This window comes from Xyrauchen texanus, chromosome 41 (genome assembly GCF_025860055.1).
Source record: "Xyrauchen texanus isolate HMW12.3.18 chromosome 41, RBS_HiC_50CHRs, whole genome shotgun sequence".
NCBI lineage: Eukaryota > Metazoa > Chordata > Actinopteri > Cypriniformes > Catostomidae > Xyrauchen > Xyrauchen texanus.
The window spans coordinates 16,839,921-16,867,628 of NC_068316.1; the positions used below are offsets into that span (position 1 = coordinate 16,839,921).

The window sequence follows — 27,708 nt, forward strand, 5'->3', positions numbered from 1 at the left end:
TGGGGGTTTTGGCTTTGGTACCAATGAATGTCAACGTCTTTTCAAAGTGCTGATGTCAGAGCATCTCAAATGCAGCATCCTATCTAGAGACTAGGTCTGTAGAGAGGTGTGCCCATGGTAATTCTTGGTGCACCCAAAACACAACTGACCTTTCAAGTGAATGAATGAATGAATGAACGAACATGCATGGGAACTACTCATTTATTTTTCTCAAAGAGAAACTATGGTGTTAACCTTATATATATAAAAATAATAATTATTGGGCTGCTATTGTATTAGGCAAATATAGAAATTACTATACACCATATTAAGAGGTCAGAAAGCATCTGAAAACCTGTTATGCTTTATTTAAACCAGCAGATGGCACAAAAAGCACATGCCTGATGGTGTGAAACAAACGATATCCGTGCAATGTCACAATCTGTTGCAAACAAAACAGAGTGATTTAAACTATTTCAGTCAGTTAGAAAAATGGCCATGAGCTGAAATATCATGTCTGTTTCACTGTTAATGTGCACCTATTTATCTTGTGTACCTTTTTATATTTATCTTGGATTCTGAAATGTATAATTTATGAACCAAACTTATTTTTATGTAAATAAAATGTTCTCACTTTCTTTTAAAGAAGCAATTACAATTATTTTATTGAAACTGTTTTTATAATTCTCATTTGTATGTTGCTTTGGAGAAAAGCATCTGCAAAATTATTAAATGTTAATATAATTCCTCTAAAAACCCTTAAAACGGTTGCCCTATTTAGGGAGAAGCTCTATAGCAAATATTTTTTAGGCCTATATAAAATGCATAAAACAGAATTAAAAATGTATTTAATAATTTATTATTTGTATTATTGCATTTTTTAAATCTCTTACTAGGAATTATTTTATGGGAACTGTTTTTATAATTCTCATGTATAAGTCACTTTTGATAAAGCATCTGCTAAATGATGTTTAAATAATGCCTCTAACAAAAATCCTTCATATTGTTGCACTATTCAAAGTAAAGAAAACTCATAGAAAAGAAAGACGAAAACATGCGGAAATATTATTAAATGACTAAATAAATGAAATGTTTTTAGACGTCTCATTTATAATTCATGTTGGATAAATAAATAAAGAATTCTATAGATTATTTTTTTAATTCTCATTTGTAAGTAATTTTTTTTGACAAATAAATAATAATGAAAATAAATTGAAATAAAATTTTTTTAGAATTCCCTTTTTTGTGACTCGCTTTGGATAAAAGCGTCTGCCAAATTAATACATGTAAGTAATTTTTGACAAATAAATAAAAACTGTATGTGTATGTGTATACATTTTAGCTTAATTTTGGAGAAAAAACTATTTTTAATTTTTCAGGAATAACTTTTCGAGATCGATTACGGCTGTATTCTCTCTAGAAACCAAATCGCTGATCGTTACACGTCTGTTTGGCGGATCGTGTCTCTACTCCGTGAATGACGTAATTTCCGCTCGGCTCCAGGCAGGAAGGCGGGGTGCTGAAATGACATTCGGCCCCCACCAACCAAAGCATATTTTCCGAAGCCCCGTTGATTAGGAGCAATAAAGCGTTCTTGACATCCGTCCAGGAAGACGGAAGCATTTATTTGCCAGATAGGTGTCTGAACACCTTGCGGGAAAATGGCGGCGGGTAACGTCAACCCGTTTAACGTGAGTGATTCGGAGGAGGAAGCGGAGCAGAGGCAGGATGGCGCTGACACCGATCGCAGCCCGAGTAATGAAGCGCAAGGCCACAGTCTCGGTCCCTTCTCCCCGCCAGCGTACTCCGAGCCTCCCGCTCTGCTGTCCAGTAACAGAACAAGCCCGAGTGTGGATGGTATTCCCGCATCGGCCGTTGCGGTGGCCGGTATCGGAGGCACAGAGACGAAGGTGTCGTTGGATGCGATCGCCGCGCAGCTGCTTCGGGATCAGTACATCCTCACGGCCCTGGAGCTGCACACCGAGCTCCTGGAAGCCGGACGGGAGCTGCCTCGCCTGCGGGATTACTTCTCCAATCCAGGCAACTTCGAGAGGCAGAGCGGAACTCCACCCGCATGCAAAGAGCAAGGCGGTCCTGGAGGTCCACTTAGTGAGTGATTCGATAATATGATCATTAAACATCCCAATAAATCAATTGTTAAGGTGTATTTGCAAAATCCCAGTAAGATGCATCCATCATATATGAGATAATGGCTGTGCTTCAAAACTGCTGACCTACATGTATGGCATTTTGTGCCAAAGCTCACTAGGTTTTGATACACCAATAAAATACACGGACACACCAGCTGTGCAAACTAATACTCCAATTGATACCTGGTAATTACATTGTGCAGTTTATTATGTTACAGTCCCATACAACCTGTAATGAGATTTTAAGATGTGTGGCACGCATGATTTAAGGGTGGGGATTTGTTTTAGGGCTGGATTTGATCTTTGTTGTGTGAAGTGATGAACATTTTGAAGTCTTCCTCCTGATCCCAGCTGTGCAGGTGCAGGATAGAAAGAGGAGAAAAAAAGATGGTGTTCATTTGAGGGGTATGTAAATCATGACTGTGTGCAGTGACACGGGTAATTGATTAATTTTGTTTGGCATAATCAGGAATTCTCTCTTATGGTCTATCATTCTTATACATTTGTTCCTAAATACAGTGATTGGATTCTTATCTGAGTGCCTTTGTCTGCTTTTTACTATTTGCCTTTCAAAGCATGCAGATTGGTTGTGCTTTTGTTTGTTTTTTACTATTAGGTTGTGGTCTAAGTTTGTGCATGTAGTTGAAATGTGAATTGGGAATATCAGTTGTTTTGTACAGATTAAGTCAGAAGTTTACATACACCTTAGCCTAATATATTTAAACTTAATCATAGAAAACATTCCCTCTCTTTGGTCAGTTAAGATAACTACTTTATTTAAAAAAAAAATTTGAAATTGATTTATTTCAGTCACATTTCAGATTTTATTTAATCACATTCCTAGTAGGTCAGAAGTTAACATACAATTTGTTAGTGTTTGGTAGGATTGCCTTTAAGTTGTTTAACTTGCATCAAACATTTTGGGTAGCCTTCCACAAGCTTCTCACAGTAAGTTGCTGGAATTTTGTCCCATTCCTCCAGACAGAACTGTTGTAACTGAGTCAGGTTTGTAGGCCTCCTTGCTCACTCATGCCTTTTCAGTTTTGCCCACACATTTTCTATCAGATTGAGGTCAGGGCTTTGTGATGGCCTCTCCAGAACCTTGACTTTGTTGTCCTTAAGCCATTTTGCCACAACATTGCGTTGCTTGGAATCATTGTCCATTTGGAAGACCCATTTGTGACCAAATTAAACTTCCTGGCTGATGATGTCTTGATATGTTGCATCAATATATCCACATACTTTTCCTCCCTAATGGGGCCATCTATTTTGTGAAGTGCATCAGTCCCTCCTGCAGCTAAGCACCCCCGCAACATGATTCTGCCACCCCCATGCTTTAAATTGGCTTGCAAACTTCACCCTTTTTCCTCCAAACACAAAGAAGAATATTATGGCCAAAAAGTTAATTTTTTGTTTCATCAGACCAGAGGACATTTCTCCAAAAAGTAAGATCTTTTGTCCCCTCTGCACTACAAACTGTAGTCTGGCTTTTTTTATGGTGGTTTTGGAGCTTTGGATTCTTCCTGGCTTAACAGCTTTTCAGGTTATGTCGATATAGGACTCTTTTTACTGTGGATATAGATACTTGCCTACCTGTTTCCTCCAGCATCTTCACAATGTCCTTTGCTGTTGTTCTGGGATTGATTTGCACTTTTCGCACCAAACTACGTTCATCACTAGGAGACAGAATGCATCTCCTTCCTGAGCTGTATGATGGCTGCTTGGTCCCATGGTGTTTATATTTGCGTACTATTGTTTGTACAGATGAACCTGGTACTTGGCAGATTTCTTTTGATTTTCCCATGATGTCAAGCAAAGAGGCACAGAGTTTGAAGGTTGGCCTTTAAATACATCCACAAGTACACCTCCTATCAGAAGCTAACTGCTTAAAGATGACATAATTTTCTGGAATTTTCCAAGCTGCTTAAAGGCACAGTTAACTTGTATGTAAACTTCTGACCCACTGGAATTGTGATATAGTCAATTAAAAGTGAAGCAATCTGTCTGTAAACAATTGTTGGAAACATTACTCGTGTCATGCACGAAGTAGATATCCTAAATGACTTCCCAAAACTATAGTTTTTCTAATATGAAATCTGTGGAGTGGTTAAAAAATGGGTTTTAATGACTTCAACCTAAGTGTATGTAAACTTCTGACTTCAACTGTACAACATATACTGAGTCTGATTCATATTACTCCAGTGATCAAAGCATTCAAATTGACTGATTTGTTGGTTGCCAATAATTTTGATCAGTTTTTAGAAGTATCTAGATGATAATACCAAAATGCTTTCTTTGGCAAATTTCTGTGTGGTTGCTGAAGCTGGAATGGCTACAAGTAGTAAATACTACTCAACAGTTTGATAAAATGAGAAAATGCTGATCAAATTCTTTCAGGTCTGCCCTGAACAGATCATTTTGCAATTAGGCCTATAGCTCATATCTCTGGGTAGTTTTTATGCGACTGCCAGCTGCCATGTGCTGGCATAAGTTCACATCAGCTGCACATTCAGTTCCTCAACCTGCTGTTGACTGAACATGTGGGTGGGCATGCTAAAAAATACTTTTGTGCAGGCTTATACACGATTCAAAGCATAATTATTAATCCATCTAATCAGCCTCCTGTTGCAAAGAGCATTTTCTCTGTGATGCTGTTATTTTGCTATTTATCCTGTTTCTCAACCATCTTACCTTTAGCACATCAAAAGGGTTAAGATCTGATATTCTAATGTTAAGAAAAGATTCTCCGCATTTGAACAACCATTCCACACTAAATGAAAAACTTATAAGGGATTCATTTACTCATAAATGTGTATAGGAGAGCTGGGGGAAAGTGATGCTTTTTAGTTCATAAGGACTTAATTTTTGCTTAGTTTTTTTACACAGTGACTCTATTGCTCTCAGAATATATTGATTAAAACACAAGACTAGGGGTGGGTTAATTTATTGATTTTCTGATGCATCGCAATCTTCATTTGAACAATCTATATCATTCTTAAATCCCAAGATCAATCTTTTACTCGCAATCCTACTACCCTGAGAGGAAATCACTCGCATTTGCAAAAATAATGTAAGAACTCGGAGATACGGAGAGCAATGATGCAGTCAAGTAAGGCTCTTTATTTCTCTGCCTTCAACACTCTTCTCAGAGCTTTTCTCAGTTCAATCAGATCAGTGTCATAAACTTTGTCAACATAAACTTCTCTGAGACTTCAGCTTCACGGTACTATAAACTTCAATATGAACTCTTGAGCTTCACAATAAACATTTAATAAGGCACGCTTGTCACTCGTGTCGTTTTCTCTCTTTCTGGTGGTGGCGTGGCCGTTTATATGCCGCTCTCCCCATGCTCACTGGAATTAGAGACAGGTATTAGACATAATTCAGCTCAGGTGTACCGCTTTCTCTCTCTCTCCGGATGGATGCTTGACCACGCCCCCCGCTGCCACTTATAGTATGTACACATTTCAGTGAAATCTAAACAATTTCCAGCCAGTCACCAATTTATATATATATATATATAATGTGCGTGTGTGTGTGTATATATTTAGTCACATAGCATGGAATTTGGTTGCAAATGTTTCCTCTCATTATATTGGAGGGTTGCGCATACAGTAAAAGGTCGATCTTGGGATTTAATGCATCGGAAAATCTATATTTTGACCCACCCCTAACCAAAATGATAATAAACTAATAAAAAATAATTAGTAAAATTTATATTTTTGTAATGTTCCTTGTTAGAAGGTCTGCTGTATAATTAACAGGAAGACAATTTATTTCATATTTAAGCAAAAGTGACATTATAACTGAAATATAGCCATATTAATCAACACCAAATCAAATCTAAAACGGGATCAAATCAAATCGAGAGCTTTTTAATCAGGATCGAGAAATCTGTATCAATGCCCAGCCCTATTCGAGACGTATGGAATACTTTTATGCTGCCTTGTGTCCTTTTTGGAGCTTGAAAGTTTTGCACCTGTTTGACATGCATTGTGGAATTCTATCAGAAAAAAGTAATCCATAACCTTTGTAATTGTCACTAGGAATAAAGATAGGATGTGATCTCATCATCAGGGCAGTACCCCCAGCTCAATTTATACTTAATAGACACTGTTCTCCAGGGAGAGGGGGATGCTTTGGAAATTAGAGGACTAGACCTGGGCTGGCTGCTTTTTAGCATTAGCAATCCCCTTTTTTACTGTGCTTTTTCAACTGGCTTACTTGGTCTGCATTACAGAAGGTAAGCTTAGTGCACTTAGCCCCTAAATACGTGCCTAATTGCCATTGATGGCTGTGCACTGACATGACTCTAAGAACACAGGGGTTTCAGGAACCACAGCTTATTATTAGGTTTGTTGAAATAACCCCCTCCCCAAAGGAGGATCTGGCAACCAGCAGAGAGGGAGCAGATGGCTCTCAATCGCACTTCTGTCATGTCAACCTTTTTTAACAGGATGCAGGAAGAGTTGTTTTCAACACCTCACACAGCCTAGCTCATATTCCCCATCGCCAGCGATACGCAACAGCCACTTGAAGACAGAAAATGAGTGTTTCAGAGATGAAAAGGCTTCAGTGTATTTGAGGCGGGAGTGGATTTGATGCTCCGCTGCATGAATGTAAACTGTATGATGTGGGACTTAATTGGATCAGTTTTTGTGGAGCAGCTGTCGGCAAGTAATCAAAGTCTGGTTCCGCCACACAATTTTGTGTGCCCTCCCTCCTTCACTAGCATATTCATTTAGCTAAGAATGAGACTCAAAACAGATCAGAATACACCATTAGGCATGGACTTCTTGCAGCTTTATTAATGTATATTATATGTCATGCTGATTTTTCATAAAATTCTAACTGGGGAGAAAAAGGGGGAGGTTTTGTTTGTGACCACGTGTGGCTTTGATTTCATTATTGTGGCAGTTTGCTTTCTATTTAATGCTTAATTTATTGATTTTGGAAGCCTTTTTCAAAGAGGAAATTACCTATTTTTTTGTAGGAAAAAAAATACATCTTTCCAGCTAGGGTTGTCACTAAATTCAAGTAGTTGGTAATTGAAATTTCGCAATTCCTAATGCCATTTTCTATTCTACAGGAAAAATGTGTATGTTTTTGAACAATATGCTTAATTATTAACATTAATCGTAACCAATTATATGTAAAGAATGGCACATAACCTTCAAATATTTCTCAAGTAAAATGTATTCAACCTTTAAAAAATTGAGAGTTCTGACTTGTTGCAAATAGGTCTCATTATTTTCAAATGCAAATGAGTTTACGATTTGCTGCAAATTATTACCAAAAATTTGCAGCTCTTCACTGGTAGCGATCCTGCAGCAAACCTTTTACAACAATGGACAATTGGCCCCTACTGGCAAACACAACAGTATACAAGAAACCTGTAGCAGCAATGAAGAGTTTGCCGCAAAGCTCATCTGCATGTGAAAATGAGTGTTTGCCACAGGGTTTGCCAGAACTCTAATTCTTTGCTCAGAATTTACAAAATAAATATTATAATATTTGTTGTTGTGTATATTCTGTAACAACAGCTGCAAAGCATTCAAGTAAGCATTCAGAATTTGAATGCTTGAAAAAAATGCAAAGCTTTTGTAGGCATGTATAAGTAGCCCTGGTCAGACAGTGCACATGTACCAAATTGAACTGGCACATGGTAATTCTGATGCTGTTAAAGACTGGTATTGCTAAAAAGATTTTTTTACATTATTATCATTTGGACATAGTACTGAAGTGCCTGTTCTTTTGACCTTTATCCCAGCCTAGCATATTTGTTATCCCTCCTTCAGATTCCTGAGCTGCTAGAGTGGCTACAACTGTTATTAATAATGCAAAACACCCCTCAGCCAAATTCTGTCGCATGTTCAAATCCAGTCTGTGCTGCCAAAAGTAGAATAAAAAAAAATAGATTTAAGTTTTCTAAAAAATTGTGTGAGGTGTTTTGGGTGGTTGCCAAGGCATTGCTTGTGGTTGCTAGGCTGTTCTGGGTGGTTACTAGTGAAAGCAGACTGATATATCGGTTTTACTGATTATTCTGTGCTGTTTTTGGAAACCTCATGTGGTGAAATTTTATACATGTATACTGTACATACAATATATACTCACAAAACTCTTAATCTGGTGAATATATATATATATATATATATATATATATATTAGGTAATAAAAAGCTGTATTTCCCAGTGTATTTCATCTTGTTCATAGAATAAAGTCCCACGTAATTTAAAAATCTTAATTTTTCTGGTTATAATTAGAATTTTGGTTGCACAATAAACTGCTTTTGGGATTTTATTTATTTTGGACTCTTGTAGCCTCAATGTATGTGCCCGTCATTGTAAGGAAAGACTAAGAAATTGAAATATCATTCTATAAATCAATTTTAAAAACTTTCGGCCGATTTATCGGTTATGCACATATAGTCAAAATCTACTATTGGTTGCCTTCTAGTTGCTAGGTGATTGCTTACTGGCTCTGGTCAGAAGTGGCCACTACTAATGATATTCTGGTCCCTAGATGGGATCTCTCAAAATAAGTCAATGGAATTCTTCGGCTGTTTTATCATCTGTCTACAATCTCCAAAAAAGTAATGGAACACCTCTCCTCAACATATTTTGTGTGTAAAAATCCAAGGAGATCAGCAGTTACAGAAATACTCAAACCAGCCCATCTGGCACCAACAATCATGCCATGGTCAAAATCTTATACAAAATGTTATACATTCCACTGCTGCCACATGATTTGCTGATTAGATAATCGCATGAATAAGTAGATGTACAGGTGTACCTAATAGTGGCCTGTGAGTGTATATACATGTATATCATTATTGCTTTAAATATGAGCAATACTAATAGTTATACTTGCCTTAGCAACCACCACATATTAAATAAATGAATTGCTGAATGTTCATCTTCTTAAACATTCAGTCTCTTTTTCATAATGACTACCAATAAAATCTAATAAAGAGAAGTGACCAAAGAACCAAAGATGACTGTTGTTATTATTATTATTATTATGAGTGATTTTATTTAAGGTTAATAATAATGTGTTTGTTATATGAACTTTAACATGAATAGCCAAGTGGGTGAAGACATTTATTGCTCAGTCACTAGTCATACGTTCCATGACTCATTTGACATGTTGAACCCATCTTCCATATTATTCCTTGCATGAAGTGGGTTACAAATAGAATTACTGGTCAAGCTCACATATTGCCTCAACTCCCTGTCAACTGTCAACCAGTTTGACAAGATGTTTATTCAGCAGATTTCAAACTAACCTCTTTTGAAATTTGAATTTAATCCATTTTGAAATAAGGCTAGAACATAACAAAATGTGGAAAAAGTGAAGCGCTGTGAATACTTTCCGGATGCACTGTATAAAATTATATATATATAATGTATATATACAAGCCAGTTTCCATTTACCGTACAGGTACTAGTAGTTGTTAAAACAATGGACACACAATAGAGTTCTTGTGTTATAAATGGACAACTCAAACTTGTGCTCTCGGTTTTCTTTTGTACATATATGGGCTGCCCTGTGAATGTGGAGAATGATTGACAAGCAAATAGTGCTTCAAACATACTTCTATACTGATTATAGAATATCATGAAAAGCATCAAATGTAAGCAAAATTTTAAGATATCTTTTAGACGTTCAATATTTGAGCATTTTTGTCACTTACTGTGGCATTTTTGCCTCCAGCCCTGTTTAATTTCTGCTCCTACTTGGGAATGATTGAAGGCTGGCAAAAGTTCTCATTTATATTGCTATCTGTGATATTGTCCCTGCTCTACATGCAAAGCTTTTCTGTCACATGACTGAGTGCGTGAGCTTTATTGCCAGCATGTGGGTGATATTTAACTTGTGTATGAAAAGAGAGTAGCATAGCCGTGTTGGTGACTGGTGAATAATATCACTTGAACATTTTGTTTTACAGCACATTTTTAAAATGTGTGGAATCTGTAATACAAATTTTTTCTGAGCACCATTATTGTGTTTTATTCAGCTAAAAAAGCAAAAAGATTATGTTGGACTAGTCCTTGTCCATGCAAAAGTCACCTCCATGATGCTAGGGTGTTTAAAGGTGTTCTGGGTGGTTGCTAGGTAGATGTTTACTGGCCCAAGTCAAAAGAGCCCAAACACATTTTCTATGATATTCTAGTCCCTACATGGATTTCTTTTCTTTTTTTTTTTTTTTTTTCTTGTTTTATTGTCCACCAGGTGAGAATTATCTGATCACTTAGAAAAGTATCTAATAGCACACCTCTCCTTAACAAGGACATGATTTAATGTATCATTCATGTCTGTAGTGCAAACGGTGTGGCAAAGTTTGACACTGAGGGTTTGGCATTTGGTTAAAAATCAAATCCATAACCCGAAGTATGAGCAGTAATAGTGATGTTTGTCTTAACAAGCGCCACTAATGAGAGAATGCTTGCCCTTTTTTTGGCTGGATAGTGTGTTAGTATGCCAGTGTACACAACACACTAAAATTGTTGGCATGCACAAATTGTGAAGTCCAAGTGGGGGGTTTGATGTTGGCAATATTAATATATCTTCCCTCCAGCAGTGCAGACAGTCAAAGAGGTCTGTGTGTCTGGAAAGTTTTGGCCTGCATACAGATTCTGTAGAAATGCTGACTGCTTTAGTTTGCCAAAACAAATGTAAATGTCCCTACTCTAATTTCTATAAATTATAGTTTAGTGCTTTACTCTAACGAGGGTATGTTTTGTTGTGGGTAGAATTTGAGAGCAATTTGGATGAGTGGGAGCCACTGATTTTAACTTCCATTTTGTTTTTGTTTTAAGATCGAGCTGGCAGCATCAGTACCTTGGACTCCCTGGATTTTGCACGGTATTCAGATGATGGCAACAGAGAGTCGGACGAAAGGGTGGCAGGTAAGGAAAATTCGTCTGTCGGCGGTAATGAGGCAGCAAGTTAATTCTGACTTGAGGTAACCAATTAAAGAAATAGTTCACACAAAAGTTCAACATTTTTCATTATTTACACCCTCTTGTTCCATTCCAACCCCATATTATTTTCTCTCTTTTATGAAAAACAAAAGTTAGGTGGAATATCAGAACAGTTCTTTTCCATACAATGAAAAGGTCATTTATAATCCCAACCTCCAAGGACAAAAAGTATCATAAAAAATAGTCCATATGACTCATGCATTATATTCCAAGGCTTCTGATGGCATATGAAAGCATTCTGTAAAAATTTAATTGGGATGGAACAACATGGAGGTTTGTAAATTATGACAAAATCTTCTTTTTGGGGGGAACTGTCCCTTTAAGATACAAGTTACATTTGACTATTGGACCATTGGCAGGGTAGTGCAGTGCATTGTCTTCAGTTTCCCACAGTAATTAGTCATGTGGTTGTTTTTGAACACACAAGCAATTTAGAATTCCGATTTTTCAATCATTTCAATACTGTAAATCTTTACTCCATTTCATTTGAAATATTTTGCATCCACTGATTGTCAAATTAGACCACAGTTGAACATAGCCAAACGTTTTAGTTGCCAAGGCCTCTAATTTCCAAGAACACGATTCAGCAGTTACAGTATGTTGACATATTTTAGGCAAAATGAAAAGGAATTGGCTTTATTGGCCATTTTTATGGGAACGATTAGTGGTTCAGTGGCTTGTGAAAAACGTATTTTAGAGTGATAGTTCGGTCAGTGTTACCGTATGTGACACAAGATTCTTGGCATTCATGATTGATGTGAACTCGCACGGCTCAAAATGTATGGTTCACTGACCGCTTTCATTATCGGTCAAATAGATGAGCTCTGTCTCTACAGAAGAGTAGGAGAATAAACAAATGTTTGTAAGCTGTGAACACACTTTTTCTTTCTAATTGGGCTGTGCTGACAATAACATTCTTGCTTTCCCATATCTCTCTCAAGCAAAATGTTTTTTGACTCAAGTTTCCTCTTTTGTCATTTTCCTATTTGATAAATGCTTGACTAGGTTGCCACACCATTCCTTTAACTATTTCCTGCATTAGCTTGAGTCCCTCCAGTTTAGCCTAGAAGATTCTTCAGATCAAAATGTTTGATACTATTAATTCTTGTGAAAATTCTCACCCTCTACTTAATCCTAACATTACGTCCTAACCAGGAGTGATGCAAAAAATGCTAAAAGAAAAGAAAAAAATTAGTCATAATTTCGTTCATGTACTGCAAATGAACGAGCTTTTGCGCTGGTCCAAAATCCCGCTCCTCATTACATGTTTTTATTTTTTTATCAAAGCTGTTTTGATAGCCTGTGAGTGTCTTATGTTGCACAGCAAGTTATTTGAGCACAAATTGATTTAAAAGTGAGGCAGTATAGCAAATACTTTTAAAAGAGATTAAAAAAAAAATTAAAAAAATATGAAGTGTTTTGAGTATGTTTATTGACAGCTGTGGGTAAGTAGAAGGCCTAAGGAACCATGCAGCAGAATAAGTTTGCTTGTTTTTACATAGACTCACAATGTCACATTTATACCCCCAAATTGGGCATCTCCCAAATCTTGACTCCTTCAGCGACGAGCACAGCCCTGGCTGTCTGACCTGGGGTTCTGTCTGTATAATGGGTCTCTATGCCAGTATTTCTCTTTCCAATATTGGACCACAAACCATCCAGGCCAGCACACCTCTGCCACTTTTTTTTTTTTTTTTTTTTTTGCTTGTTCTTACATTTTTCCATTTGTGAAACTTGCATCCTACTCTCTGTTGATCAGCATAAAGCGTGTTTGTCACATTAGAGCTCTGCTTTCTCTTAGCATTCCCAATTCTTTGTCTACTTTGGGGCTGCAACTAACGATTTTTTATAATCGACTAATGTAACTGTTACAGGGGCAGTGGTGACTCAGTGGTTGAGGCTCAGGTTTACTAACCAGAAGGTCAGGGGTTCAAGCCCCAGCACCACCAAGATGCCACTGTTGGGCCCTTGAGCAAGGCACTTAACTCCAGGTTGCTCCGGGGGGATTGTCCCTGTAATAAGTGCACTGTAAGTCGCTTTGGATAAAAGCGTCTGCCAAATGCATAAATGTAAATGTAAATGTAACTATTATTACAATGATTATTTGACTATTCAGGCTATTATTGCATCAATTAATCATTAGCTCTTAACTGACTGTTTGACTGTTTTCAATTTAAAATTGTCTAATAATCCTTAAAACAAGGTACATTTACTTGAGAATCAACATATAAGCTATTCAGACTTGCTTTAAAAGAATGCATCTTAAATATAAGTGTATTTTGTATTTTAGTGTAGTTTTTCAATTGGTTATACTTCTGCCAGGGCAGTAAAGACAAAATCTACTTATTTTCCAGATCTAATCTTTAAAGGCAAGTCTAAATATCTTATATGCTGCTTCTCAATCCATCTTAAAAAAAAAAAAAAACTCTTATTAATAAAGCTTTGTATTGCCAATTTTCTTCACAGTAATAAATGCGCAGCGACACATACTGTATATTATGATTCAATAAGTCACGAGCCATCACGTTATAATCTAGCTGCAGCAAGCGTGTGTCCCCACGACAGAGTATGTATCAGTCAGGTGCGTTTTCAATCTCCCCCCCTTAGATCGGGACACATTGCGCAACTCATAGAAGAGGCGCTGACTGCACAGAGAAATGCCAGTTTCGGAGTTTGTAGTTGTACATGACCTGCTTCCTTATTATTTGAACTGTAATAAAGCTATAACGCATTAAATATAACTGCATTAAAGATGTAACTCCGAGGTGTTCCCTTTAAAGACTATAGACACGCAAGTTTTGCTTAAGTGGAGCGGCAGCTTCGGCTCCACATATTCCACAATGAGAGTGCTTCTGTATTTACTTATTTAGTTTTTTGTATAATTCCCTTTGCACTCTACATCACCTGATGCTATTTGGAAAGTTTAGAGTTCATCTGGACTGTGAGCTTTCCTAGCTGCAGTTCTGCTCTCGCGCATTATCATTAGAGTTTCATATGATCTCATATTATGTTAAATTACATCAAACAACTATTCAACAATGACAATTTTTGTCTACAATTTGATATTGTCGCCATTTTCGATTAACATTGACTAATCATTTCAGCCCTAGTCTACTTCTCCATTTTGATTTCTCGCTCTTTCTTTCTTTGACCCTGTGCAGGTATAACTAGCTCTTATGGGTCATTCACAAAGTTCACAAAGTCCTTGCATTTAAAATAGAACGCAGGGGTCTCAAAACTCATTTTTAAAAGTTAAACTTCCTCACTCATAATGTGAGATACTGATAATGCATCTCAATGGTGCGTCTTGCATGTTTAAGGAGACCAACAATTAAGAAATACCACAGAGGTATGCAAAAACATTAAAACATTGTTTGTAGATAGTGTTCCAGAAAACATATTAGAAAGCAGAGCTTGTGGGAGTCCCATTTGCAGATCATCAGCACACAGTCATGCTAAGTGTTGTGTGCTCTCCATGCTTCTGTTTTCCAGTGTCTCTTGTTTGAAATCTACCAGCACATCCACAGTTGCAGGATTGCTGTGGGATGTAGCATAAACTAGCAAATCCCTTCCCTATTTATATTAAAACAAAGATAAAATAAAAATCGCAGATGAAGATTTACATCTTAATAAGGTTAACGGGTTATCACTGTCATTGTATGACATTTTCCTGCATCAATGACTTTTTGGTCCTGGAACAACATTTCTTTCAAAGAAAGGTCACTAACTTGGGGCTGGGGATATGGCAAAAAAAAAAAAAGAAAATCTTGATTTTTATCACGATTACATTTTTTTCAACTTTTAAATGTACTCTAGCATTATTCAAATGGTATGTTCTTTATTAGAATGCAAGCAACCTGGTTTTCATTATAGGTAACAAAGGTGTGCAAGAACAATTTACAAATGCACCACAGGAGGAAGTTGCCAACAGAGTGTAAATGTAAAATAAATTAAAATCTAATAAACCCAGATGTTCAGAAATAAAAGAAAAATAAAACTTCAAAATAATTCTTAGCCAGTGTAGGTCCAAGTCTTTTTAGAAAGTTATCTAGAAATCAATATCTATAAATTATCAAGTTTATCAAGAATGTACTCGTATATCAAGCTACAATGACCGTGTGTAATGGGAACATTACAGATGTCTTTTATGTCAGTCTCCGTGCTGTTAAACTGTCACATTCATTTGGAGCGCGCCACACGTGCTGCTGATCAGATCGGGAGTGGCATTAAGACAAGCGTTATGAATTCTTTTTCTCTTCCTTATTCAGCCTTTGGTGGCTTTGCAATGTATCTAACTATAGCATTTGCAGTATTTTTTAGCAAAATCTCAATTTCTCGATTTAGAAGAAAAAAAAATGTCAAAATGCAAATTCGAATAAATCTGATAAAACGCCCAGCCCTAATTCGAACTATTTCCATCCCCTAACTAGTGGTCGACCATTATTGCCAAGGCGATAAATCAACCGATATTTAGAATTTTATAATTATTGCATTGGCCGATAAATTTTACTGTTTCGCTGAATTGTTTGTACGCTGAGAATCGCCTGCTTGCTTGTGAATCAACTGAGACATGTAAGCAACCAGTCATGGTTAATTTTGTTGTTAAATGCCATCGTGTTACTACAATATTAGACCATTGTGCAACACATTGTCATTTAATTGGTCCGATTATCAGAACCGTGGCAGACGCGTTTGAGCTCACAATGTTAAAGTGCTCGCCTGTTTCACTCTCCTCAACAGTTCCCTGCCAATTTTAACTGTCTTGTCTAATGATAAAAAGGCAAGTATCAATAAAACTATTATCATATACCATCTGCAAATATGTGCATATCTCTTTTAAACAGATGTAATAAACCAACCTCACACAACTTCAGCAGATCCAGCATCCTGTGGAATGCTGGTAAATCTTCTTTGAAGCACGTATTCTAACAGTCTCTCCTCAACAGTTCCCTGTAACTTTTCTAATGATAAAAGGCAAATATCAATAAAACTTTATTATATACCATCTGCAAATATGTAGATATCTTGTAATTCATGAACCTCATGAGAATCCAACATTTTCTTCTCTCATCTAATATCTTCCTCTGAAGCACGTCTTCCATCAGAATCCAAAACTTCAGGATCAGAATTTCCTCTTGATTCATAAAACATGACGGTCCGAGCAGGCGATCCAGGCCATTTAAGCTGTCAGGAGATTGCTTCTTGCACAAGTATAGTATAGTATAAACAAGTATAGTGTATAAGCCCCTGACCCAACATTGTGAGTTTTTACATGCACACCAGTACGCTGATAACAACCACAAATGAGTCGACGCAAGAAAATCGCATTCACATGAGATTTGAAATAATCTGGGTTTTTCCTGGTTTTCACGTCACAACATAAACATGCACGATGCGCAACACATGCACACTTGGATAAGCTGGAACGTTGATGGTAAAGGTGTATTTCTTAAATGTGAATGGGAAAATTCTAGGTCTAGACAATATTCTAAATCGAAATCTAATTAAATCTGTATTGATGACCAGCCCTAGTGCCGATCGGTTTTTGCTTAAATTGTTTGAGGCTTCCCGATTTGGGGGGGTCTTTTAAGGTGTTTGCATGACATTACACATTGTTGACTTGGTAAGCTTAATTGGTCTATGTAAGATCATGCTCCTTAAATCTAAACCTAAAATGTGACTGGCTGATAGGAATGCTGTTCTTATTCCAACAAGGATCTTGATCCTGGAACATGCACTACTTGGAAAAATCACGGTCACCAAGGGCTACCAAGATGGATTGTTAACTTGTGTTAAACTGAACAGTCATTGGGAATATTATGAAGTGCTAATTTCGTCATGAAGCGAATGGTTTTTGCTTCTATTTAAAAGTCAATGTCAATACAGAGAAAACAAGGTAAATCTTGATCTATTGTAAAGCTTTAGGAATTCTGAATATTTTGCAAAGGATAATAAAAGTAAAACTGAATTAGTTTTTTTAACCTTTTCATCCAGTGTTCAAAATAAACAGACTTTGTTTTGCTCTAAAACCCTGGTCAGACAGCAGCTAGTAAATTCGTACGAAAAAACAAAGCATAGATTTTTGTGTAATCTGTCAGCTTCTCCAGCAACCTCTGCTGCATGTGTTTATTAGATCCATAGTGTGCATGTCCCCGTTTTGGTTCTGCCTCAGCTTCTTACAAAAGTTGTAGTTTTTCTTTCCTTTTTTTATTTAGTTTTTTCATGGCCATCCTTTTGTTCTTTTTCCACTTTTTGTTTCTTTGTTCCCTTCTCTTGGTTGGATGCCTGTTTGTGTGTGACCCACTTCCCTCTGGTCCAGTTCTGGAGTTTGAACTACGGAAAGCCAAGGAGACTATTCAGGCTCTTCGTGCCAACTTGACACAGGCTGCAGGTGGCGTACTTTAAACTTTTACACAGTCCTTCTTGCCACTGGAGTAACTAACTTATTTAGGCAGTTTGTAATATCTGGAGCAAAGCAATTTTTCTCTTACTCCCAGTCTCTCTCTCTCGCTCTCTCTCTCTCTCTCTCTCCCCCTCCCTTTTTCCTCTCTAGAATGTGAGATTCCCTCTCAAGAGAGAAAAAACTACAAATCCAGTCCTGAAATTCAGGTTACCTTCATTTATTTCAAGCCTAAACATAATAGATTTCTGAAGTGGCTTGCTGAACACACAAAATTGTTTAAATCACACTGGATCAACTTCTATTTTTCCCATTTGTTTTCCAGGAACCTATCCGTCCTCTAGAAAAGAGAGCCTTAAATTTTTTAGTAAATGAATATTTGTTGAAAAATGAATACAAGTTAACATCCATCACATTCTCAGATGAAAATGATGATCAGGTAATCCTTTCTTATGCTTTCTATTTCCATAACTTTTTTTATATACATACATGCACGACACACACACACACACACACACACACACACACACACACACACACACACACACACACACACATACTGTGTGTGGTTGTACAGTATTTATACACACAGTGGCCCCAAAATTATTTGGACACTTAATATGATAGTTTAAACATAATTATTCACCCAAAAATCATTATCATTTATTCTCCATGTTGTTTTAAACCTGTATGACTTTCTTTCTTCCATGGAACTCAAAAGATGTTAGTCAGAATGTTAGCCTTGGTCACCATTCACTTTTATTTTATTGAAAAAAGATCCAATGAAATTTAATGACATGCAGTTGAAAGTGTGCCTTAAGTAACCAAATATTTTTTTGGGCCTCTGTTCATATAAGCTTTTGATCATGTTGTTCAAGGCTCTTTCTCTGCAGGATTTTGAGTTGTGGGATGATGTGGGTCTAAACATTCCCAAACCTCCAGACCTGCTGCAACTCTACAGGAACTGTGGAAGCAGCCTGCCTTTGCAACGGGATACAGTGGACGTGGCGGTTGGTGTGGATCCAAATGACTTACCAGGAGAGTACTTTATCCAGGAACCATTGCAGCAAACTGAGATCATACAGGTATTGACACTCCGGAAGAGAGTTGTTGTTTGTAATTATTGAATAGCATAATTGTATTTTGTTTTTACAGATAACCTTATAGTGTTTTGTGTATGTTAAAAATATACATTCTAAAAGTCAGTATGAAAAGACATTTGTAACCTATTTTATTTCTGTGATGTTATGTATTTCCAAGTGAAATAGGATATTCAACGAGGAAAAAATGGGTTGATATCCAATAGGAATTTATTGAATTAACATTGTTTTACTTTAGAATATCACCAGAAATGTGTATTGAGCTCAATAGGGTTAATTTCATATTCACTTTAAGGTTTATTCGATTAATAATATTAGGGTTCCCTCCATCCTGGAAAATTTTGAGTGTGTGTGTGTGTGTGTGTGTGTGTGTGTGTGTGTGTGTGTGTGTGTGTGTGTGTGTGTGTGTGTGTGTGTGTGTGTGTGTGTGTGTGTGTGTGTGTGTGTGTGTGTGTGTGTGTGTGTGTGTGTGTGTGTGCGCAGTTAGTCAGAAGTTTAGTTTTAGAAGTTTAAATACACCTTAGTAGAGGTCGACCGATATTGTTTTTCTTTTCAGGTCGATGCCGATCTTTTGAAATCCGGGTTGGCCGATTACTGCTGCCGATTTATTTTGGCCGATATGTGCTTGTTTTTAACCTCTTATTTGAACCTTTTATTTGAAAGATAAAATGTAACACAAATAATTACTTAAGATAGACAACATTTCTCAACAAATACATTTATTGAACACTTGACCAATCTGCACTTGTACACTTAAATTTAAAATGTATAATGTAAAAACATATTATATAAATAATGTATAACAAATATATTAAATAAGCAAAGCAGGTGTTACGAACTGCTCCGAGACACGAAGGTTGAGATCCAAATGCAGCTTTAATTAAGGGGCAATCCAGACACGTAATCCAATATTCAGAGCATCCAAGAGAAGCACAGGCATAACTAGGGATGGGTATCGTTAAGGTTTTAATGGTATTACTACTCTTACCGATACTGCTTATCGATCCGGTACTTTAACGGTATTCTTAGAGGTTCTTTTTGTTATATATATATATATATATATACACTAAGATAAACGTTATATAGGCACAGTGATTTAATTTCAGGAAGGTCTACTAACATTACTGTTCAGGTGTGGTCTAAAAAGAAATCTAATAATCTAGTAATCAATTGTAAAATAACACTGCATAGTTTATCATAGATAGATTAATGCTTATTAATGCAGAAGTTATTCATTCAAGAGCTGTAAGTGATTTTCTCATTGCCTTTTGTTGTTTGATTCGCAGTAAGACACAAACTGTGTTTAAGTGAATCTCCAAGTCGGTCGTTTTGACATATTTTTGTGTGTAGTTGATCGTTTAGACGCACACATGAAACCCAAAGTAGTCTATACTTTGCTTGTCTCGTTGTGGTCTGTTTCGGAGCGTGCGCCGCCTTGGGAACGGTATCTCTTGCGCTCTTTTTATTATTAAACGCGTCCCGCAATTTAGCAACAGTAGCTAGACTGCATTTTACAACAATCACCGATCGTGCTGATTCTGACGTTAAGTTTGAGTTTTAGGGAGAAATGTCAGTGCACCGCTGTGAAGGGAAGGAAGTTGTGCTAGACAGAATGCGACTTATGTATAAATATTATTTTTATAATCTTTGGAAGGCGAAATCTAAAATAATATCAGACTAATATCACAGATCTAAAGTGTAACCAGACTACGTTTGAATGCTTAGTTCTGTCACTCATTAAGCAGGGCTCGTGTTGTGCTCGCTGTGGCATCTCTCTCAAATATAAGACACACAAACAGAACAAATAAAAGTCTGTAATTGCAAAATTCTTGCTTACTTATTGTGACATGATAGCAACCCTTCTGCTGTGATAATGCAACTTCAACTACGCTATCAATATCCAAATTAGCCGAATGTCATGTTGCCCGTCACGTTTTTTCTTGAAGTTGGCAGTAACATATCAAAAGTTTTTAATTAAATATAAAGGAGTTATACGAATTTAATCCTTACTGTTTTCTCCAAGGAACTTAGCTCCTTCTTAAGGCACTGGATGAGGTCTGCTCACTCTGCTGAAAAATGACTCTAGGGGCAGCGTGCGTCGAACACGTGTTCCACAACAACACTAGGCTGCCCACAGATGCGCCTGCCTAATAATCGGCTTGATATACTTGGATATTGGCCGATGCCGATTATGTAAAAAAATGCCAAAAATCGCCGATTAATCGGTCGACCTCTAGGTAAAAGTGCATTTTAAACAAAGTTAATGTTACTGAATTCGGCTTTCTGTGTAATTCACGACTTTTGTGCATCCGTTTGAGCTAAGTAAGTTAACTGTTGTTGCTTTTCCCCCCGATTATGATATATCTGGAGACCGCGCATGTGGAGGATTCACGCTATTGTCCGTGGCATCCACACACAACTCGCCACGCGCTCCACGAGATTGGAACTCGCGACTCCAGGGGTTATTGTCAGTGTCTTTACTCACTGAGCTAACTAGGCCCCCCTATTGCCACTGTTATTGAAAATGTCCTGGAAAATTATCTCTGGAAAAGTGTGGGAAGCCTGATATTCTTGCATAATCTGTGACCTCATGTGGTTCTGGGTTACTCCGGATTGAAATAAGCATAATTTTGAGTTGTTTTGGTGTTGTCCGTAGAAGCAGCAACAACAGGAAGTGGTTCAGGAGTTGGAGTATCAGATCAGTCTGCTGAATAGTGAAAAACAAAGTCTGGCTGAACAGATAAAGAAGCTCCAGAGGTAAGAATCACTGCCTGAGGGCTGAGTCCAATCAGAAAATCCACATGAGCCTGTGTAATCAGAGCTCAGCTGCAATCTATGATTACTGTCTTATTTACTGCTGGCAGTGCCAGAGCATGCATTGGTCAGCTGATGTTTATATAAGGCCTATATCTTTCTGAAAATACATTAAGATGTGATTGTGACAATATCCTAATTTAATCTTCTTTATACACTGAACTGAATTTCGAGTGTCTGGAGTTTGGTGGTTTGAGACTGGATGATAATGAGGCCCTGCAGTATTCTGATGCTCTGCTGTAGAGAGCTTTAGAAAGAAGCATCCACTCCCTCTTCATTGGACTCTCATCATTATGACCTTCTGCTCTCTGACATTTTTCAGTGTGGCATTTATGCTTCCTAGCAAAAAATGATGGGGAGCACGTACTTAAGGGGAGGGGCATATGTATATGTTTGGCAAACAGAATAGCATGCGCTCTAAACAGAGAGGACTTGTGAAGAGAGATACGTTAAGTCTAGGTTGTAAAACCTTGCAAATGTTTTTTGAGAGGATCATGCTGCTGCAAAGCATATGTCTTGTAAAGACACAACGTTCGTCCATACCCATGAGGAAGATGTGCCTCTAGTTGAGTGTGCTTTAACACCAATTGGGCAGATCTTACCCTGCAACTCGTAAGCCAGGGCAATCGCATCAACGATCCCGTGAGAAAGTCTTTGCTTGGAGATGGACACCTGCGCTCTGAAGGGCGTGGTTTGAACCTTAGGCACATTTTTGGGTTTGACAGTGGCTCCAGAAATGAATTGCCAATTGATACTGCATGTAAGTCACCAACCCATTGCGATCACTTTTGGACCAAATGTAGGTCCCAAGTCGGAACTGTTGCCAGCGAGGTGGATTTAATCCAGTTGCTTCTCTAAGGAACTTTATGATTAAATTATGCTTGTCTATAGTGCACTGGCTTAATGTGTGTGATACGCATACATTTTGTGCATTGACGAAGTGAGTCCTGCGTCCAGTCACTCTTGAATAATTATGATAATTTCATGTATGGGGCAATTTACTGGGTCTTTGGCATGTGAAAGACACCAATCATTGAACACATTCCTCTTTAGCACGTAGAAGTATCTTGTGTATGACGCAGTAAAATGGTGTTAATGACTGAATGTGTCATTTCTGGCATGTTTAGCGCGCTCTGTTCAGGGGCCACACATGTAGGTTCAGCGGCTGGGGATGCCAGATTGTACCTTGTGCTTGAGTGAGGAGATCCCTCCTCAACGGTATTTCACATGGCGAGCTGTATAGCATCTCTATTATTTCGGGAAACCATAGCTGAGCTGGGCGTAACCAATAGAATAATTTCCTTGTCCTCTCGGACTTTGCATATGACAAAGTGAATTAGGCACACCGGGGGAAATGCATATGTGTTTCGCTGGCCATTTGTGGGATATTGCGTCCGCTCCCAGTGATGCTTGGGACTTCGAGCACCAGAGGGGACAGTGGGTATTCTCCACTGAGGCAAATAGATCGATTTCTGCTTTGCGGAGTATTTCAGATATGTCTTTATTTCATCAATAATTAAAGTTAATATAATACGGGAGCGTGACATGTAAATAAGCACAACTCCAAAACTGTCATTCTCTGTGCGGTCAGAGCTGCTTCAAACAGTCGCGGAAGAGACCTAATCTGAGCGGGATTCGAGAACGGGAGATTTAAAGTACCGCCGGGTGATGCGCACTCTTAACATGGAGACGCTCGTCTCTCACCCCCGCTGTCTGCAGCTCGAGTGTCTGATAGAAACACAGATCACATCTTTGCGATATATCTTTATTTTATCCTTAATTAAAGTCAAAATGTATGATATAATGCGCCGCTTGCCAGTGGGAAGAAGTTGTGCACAATGTGCAGGTTTGAAGAGGAAATGAGCTCTTTATTGAGAAAGCGTGAGCGTCTCGTGCATGTGCCACGAGTACTGTATTCTTTTTTGCATTAATTGCATTTTTTTATTGCTTTCATACAAATGTGAGACACAGGAACTAAATTTTGAACAATATTGCAAACAGCAATATTCCTTTCCTGACACCCAACAGTGGGGAGATTGGGAACAGTGTTGTGTGTCTCCAGTCAAGCCTTTTCTGGAGCAGACCAGGAGGGAACAGTGACTTCTGCATTCTGCTTCAAAGGGCTGTGCCTTTCAGGAGTGCTTTTGCTGCATGGGGGGTTTATTTCGCCGCCGTGAGGCGGGCGCTGATATGGCTGCTTCGTTTGGGGCATGGCTTGTGTGGCATCACCGGTGGCTCAACAGCGGCAGATGCACTGAGGCAGCAGGCATGGAGCTTTTAGCCTTGTGCTGGCTCGAAACAGAGCAGGAACTAGCCAGCAGTGAAACGTTACTCTGTTTCGGCATAAAATGTCTCATAGCTTTGAATTGTTGCTGTGTCGCGATGTAACACTTGGCAGACTTATCCACAGAGTTGCCGAAGTGACTGGAGACACTCAACATCCAACAGAGCGGATTTTTCCTTGTCATGCATGTTTGTGAGGGTCAGACAGATGTGACAGTCCAGAACTACCAGGTTGCCCATTGGCTTTGCGCATTGACATTTGTGGCGCGCTGTGCTAAATCCATAACGATGCGGAACTCTTTGAATGTCTCTGAATTGTAGCCTTGCTCTTCCATTTGCTTGAGGAGCTTGGCTTGAAAGACCTGGAGTACCTTTTTACCGTTTATGATCACGTGACCCTGGGTGGTGCGTCCTCGCGATATATTTTGAAACAAGGTTGTCCGTAAGAACATTCAAATGCTCGGGCAAGTGCAATTGCCCCTCCTATGCAGTTTACTTTCGTCCTCATGCATAAGATATCTGACATCCATAAGCAAAGATACAGGTGAAACTCGAAAAATTAGAATATCGTGCAAAAGTTCTTTAATTTCAGTAATTCAACTTAAAAGGTGAAACTAATATATTATATAGACTCATTACAAGCAAAGTAAGATATTTCAAGCCTTTATTTGATATCATTTTTATGATTATGGCTTACAGCTTATGAAAACCCCAAATTCAGAATCTCAGAAAATTAGAATATTACATGAAATCAATAAAAAAAAAAATGATTTTAAATACAGAAATGTCGGCCCTCTGAAAAGTATAATCATGCATATGTACTCAGTACTTGGTTTGGGCCCCTTTTGCATTAATTACTGCCTCAATGCGGCGTGGCATGGATGCTATCAGCCTGTGGCACTGCTGAGGTGTTATGGAAGACCAAGATGCTTCAATAGCGGCCTTCAGCTCTTCTGCATTGTTTGGTCTCATGTCTCTCATCTTTCTCTTAGTAATGCCCCATAGATTCTCTATGGGGTTCAGGTCAGGCGAGTTTGCTGGCCAATCAAGCACAGTAATACCATGGTCATTGAACCAGGTTTTGGTACTTTTGGCAGTGTGGGCAGGTGCCAAGTCCTGCTGGAAATGAAGTCAGCATCTCCATAAAGCTTGTCTGCTGAAGGAAGCATGAAGTGCTCTAAAATGACCCGGTAGACGGCTGCGTTGACTCTGGACTTAATAAAGCACAGTGGACCAACACCAGCCGATGACATGGCTCCCCAAACCAACACAGACTGTGGAAACTTCACACTGGACTTCAAGCATCTTGGATTGTGTGCCTCTCCATTCTTCCTCCAGACTCTGGGACCTTGGTTTCCAAATGAGATGCAAAATTTGCTCTCATCAGAAAAGAGGACTTTGGACCACTGAGCAACAGACCAGTTCTTTTTTTCTTTAGCCCAGGTAAGATGCTTCTGACGTTGTTTGTTGTTCAGGAGCGGCTTGACAAGAGGAATACTGACATTTGAAGCCTCAGTCCACTCCTTGTGAAGCTCCCCACACATTTGAATGACCTTTTCCTGACAATCCTCTCCAGGCTACGGTCATCCCTGCTGCTTGTGCACCTTTTTCTTCCACACTTTTCCCTTCCACTTAACTTTCTATTAATGTGCTTTGATACAGCACTTTGAGAACATCCAACTTCTTTTGCAATTACCTTTTGAGGCTTTCCCTCCTTGTGGAGGGTGTCAATGATGGTTTTCTGCACAACTGTCAGGTCAGCAGTCTTCCCCATGATTGTGAATTCAACTGAACCAGACTGAGAGACCATTTAAAGGCTCAGGAACCCTTTGCAGGTGTTTAGCTGATTAGAGTGTGACACTTTGAGCCAACAATACTGAACCTTTTCACAATATTCTAATTTTCTGAGATTCTGAATTTGGGGTTTTCATAAGCTGTAAGCCATAATCATAAAAATGATATCAAATAAAGGCTTGAAATATCTTACTTTGCTTGTAATGAGTCTATATAATATATTAGTTTCACCTTTTAAGTTGAATTACTGAAATTAATGAACTTTTGCATGATATTCTAATTTTTCGAGTTTCACCTGTACTCCAGAAACTGGGTAAATATTTTTTTCTCTAATCAAACCCTGAGGTAACCTAATTATTAAGACCTCTCGTGCACCAAATCGACGGGAAATGTTAATTCACATATTTTAGATATACATTTATGTAGTACAGATATTACTATTATTATAGTAAAAACAGTACAGAGAGAGAGAGAGAATAAGCAATTTCAAAATAAGATTCAAATTAACATCAATAAATAAGAGATTTCTGTTTTAAGAACAGTTATTGGTATGATGGACACAGCGCTGTGTCGTCATGCTAACATTCCAACATCCCTGCATTCTGTTCCATTCAGTTGGGCTCTGTCTAGCTGTTTTGAATGGATGAACACATCTTGTGTAAAAACATGAAAACTACGTGTTCAGGCAACGTATTACTAGATTGATTTTGAAAATATAGTTTTGCACATCCCAATTCTGTACACCTCAGTTTTATTTGTGTGTATGTGCAGTGAAATCCAGGCTCTTCAAAGGAATGTCTCCTCACCCACAACCATAGAGAAGTCTGCTCAGTCTAAAGAATACCCTCCATGTGATAAGACTCCTCTAGACAATGGACAGTATTTGGACATTCGGGGGGTCACAGAGACAGACTGCACTTCAGACACTACAAAGACCTCAACCACTACAACTACTACTGACTGCACTGAAAGCACCACTACTGCAAAGCAACCTCACAGCAAAGGAAAGTCTCTGAGTCAGCAGAGTAAAACCTCTGTGAAGTTTGACCAGCCCAACAGGTGAGACTTGTTTTCTTAATCTAGTGGACCCACTTATGACTGTTAGACAGGGACTGATAAGATTCACAAGGGTTAACTAAAGAAAGTAGTCAAGCAACACCTTTATTAGTATACCATTATACATGAGCTCTGTTCAAAAACCTAGTGAGTTGTTTATCAATGCAATATTTTTCAGCATCCGCTGACATGACCGCTGTTCCAAACTGTATGCAGCAAAATGTTGCCTGAATATACCTTGTTTTCTCGGAATGCTTTGCAACAAATTCTGTGAAAATAGTCATCCAAAACGGTGGACAGCTTTGTGTGTGCGCAGCAGTGTTTTTGTGTATATGGGCATATGGAGCTGTTAGCTTAGCAACATGCTAATATCATACTCTATTAGCATCAACTGTAAGCATTTGACTTCACATGAAAGTGCTATTTGTTTGCCATTCTTGGATTACCAAGTTGTTTCTCATGAAATATATTTAAAATCAGTCACTTGTCTTTTGATATTTGGTGCAAATAAATATATTGAATAGAATCAGTGCATTCCTTTGCAGCTATTCACACCAAGGACAAAAGCAAAGTTTTGTCTTTGGTGAGAATGATGAATATTTTTTTCTCGTAGCATGATGGAACTGATAAGATATAAGCTTTGGGGCACATGACCACTGCAGCTGCACAAATCAGGGCATTTGGTGGCACTGTAGCTGTTAATGTAGAGAGTAGTCCGTGATGCAGCTCATTCAGTTTTGGAACAATCCTGCTGTCGCCACTAGGTGGCATCACTGCTTTGAGCACCATGGCACTCCTCACTGGAATATCACTGCAGTGCTGACTGGCACCACATACTCCACTCATCATCATTTTGCACATCTGCTCTGGATTGACTTTTATCCCGTGAGGCTGATTCAGACAAATTACCCTTTCCTTGTTTTGACTGTTCCTATATCAGCATTTGCTCTGTAGTGTGGAAAGCCCAGCTAATATGTGTTATTATTGGGAAACGAAGTTGGAGGTGGCTTGTTAAATCATGTTTTGTTTGCTTGTGCAGAACTCTGTCTTCAGCCTTCCACCAAGCACTTTTGTCCTTCTGTCGAATGTCTGCTGACAGTAGACTGGGCTCAGAGGTGAGTGTGATCGGGTTACATACACACAAAGTG

The 27,708-nt window shown here is 38.2% G+C and overlaps 1 protein-coding gene across 5 annotated transcripts in view; it reads left to right on the plus strand.

The window, feature by feature from the left end:
- Nucleotides 1-1,487: 1,487 nt before the first annotated feature.
- The window catches only part of relch (RAB11 binding and LisH domain, coiled-coil and HEAT repeat containing), a 56,791-nt gene continuing 30,570 nt past the window's right edge, over nucleotides 1,488-27,708 (plus strand). For 3 of the 5 annotated variants that reach the window (XM_052114100.1, XM_052114101.1, XM_052114102.1), the window contains exons 1-9: nucleotides 1,488-2,088; nucleotides 10,949-11,038; nucleotides 17,433-17,504; nucleotides 17,667-17,722; nucleotides 17,839-17,952; nucleotides 18,392-18,598; nucleotides 21,270-21,370; nucleotides 26,276-26,563; nucleotides 27,600-27,675. In XM_052114100.1, the coding sequence (XP_051970060.1) occupies nucleotides 1,641-2,088; nucleotides 10,949-11,038; nucleotides 17,433-17,504; nucleotides 17,667-17,722; nucleotides 17,839-17,952; nucleotides 18,392-18,598; nucleotides 21,270-21,370; nucleotides 26,276-26,563; nucleotides 27,600-27,675 (1,452 nt within the window). In that variant the 5' untranslated portion in view covers nucleotides 1,488-1,640. The remainder of the gene's footprint in view (nucleotides 2,089-10,948; nucleotides 11,039-17,432; nucleotides 17,505-17,666; nucleotides 17,723-17,838; nucleotides 17,953-18,391; nucleotides 18,599-21,269; nucleotides 21,371-26,275; nucleotides 26,564-27,599; nucleotides 27,676-27,708) is intronic. The other 2 variants (XM_052114104.1, XM_052114106.1) reach the window with 1 other exon arrangement.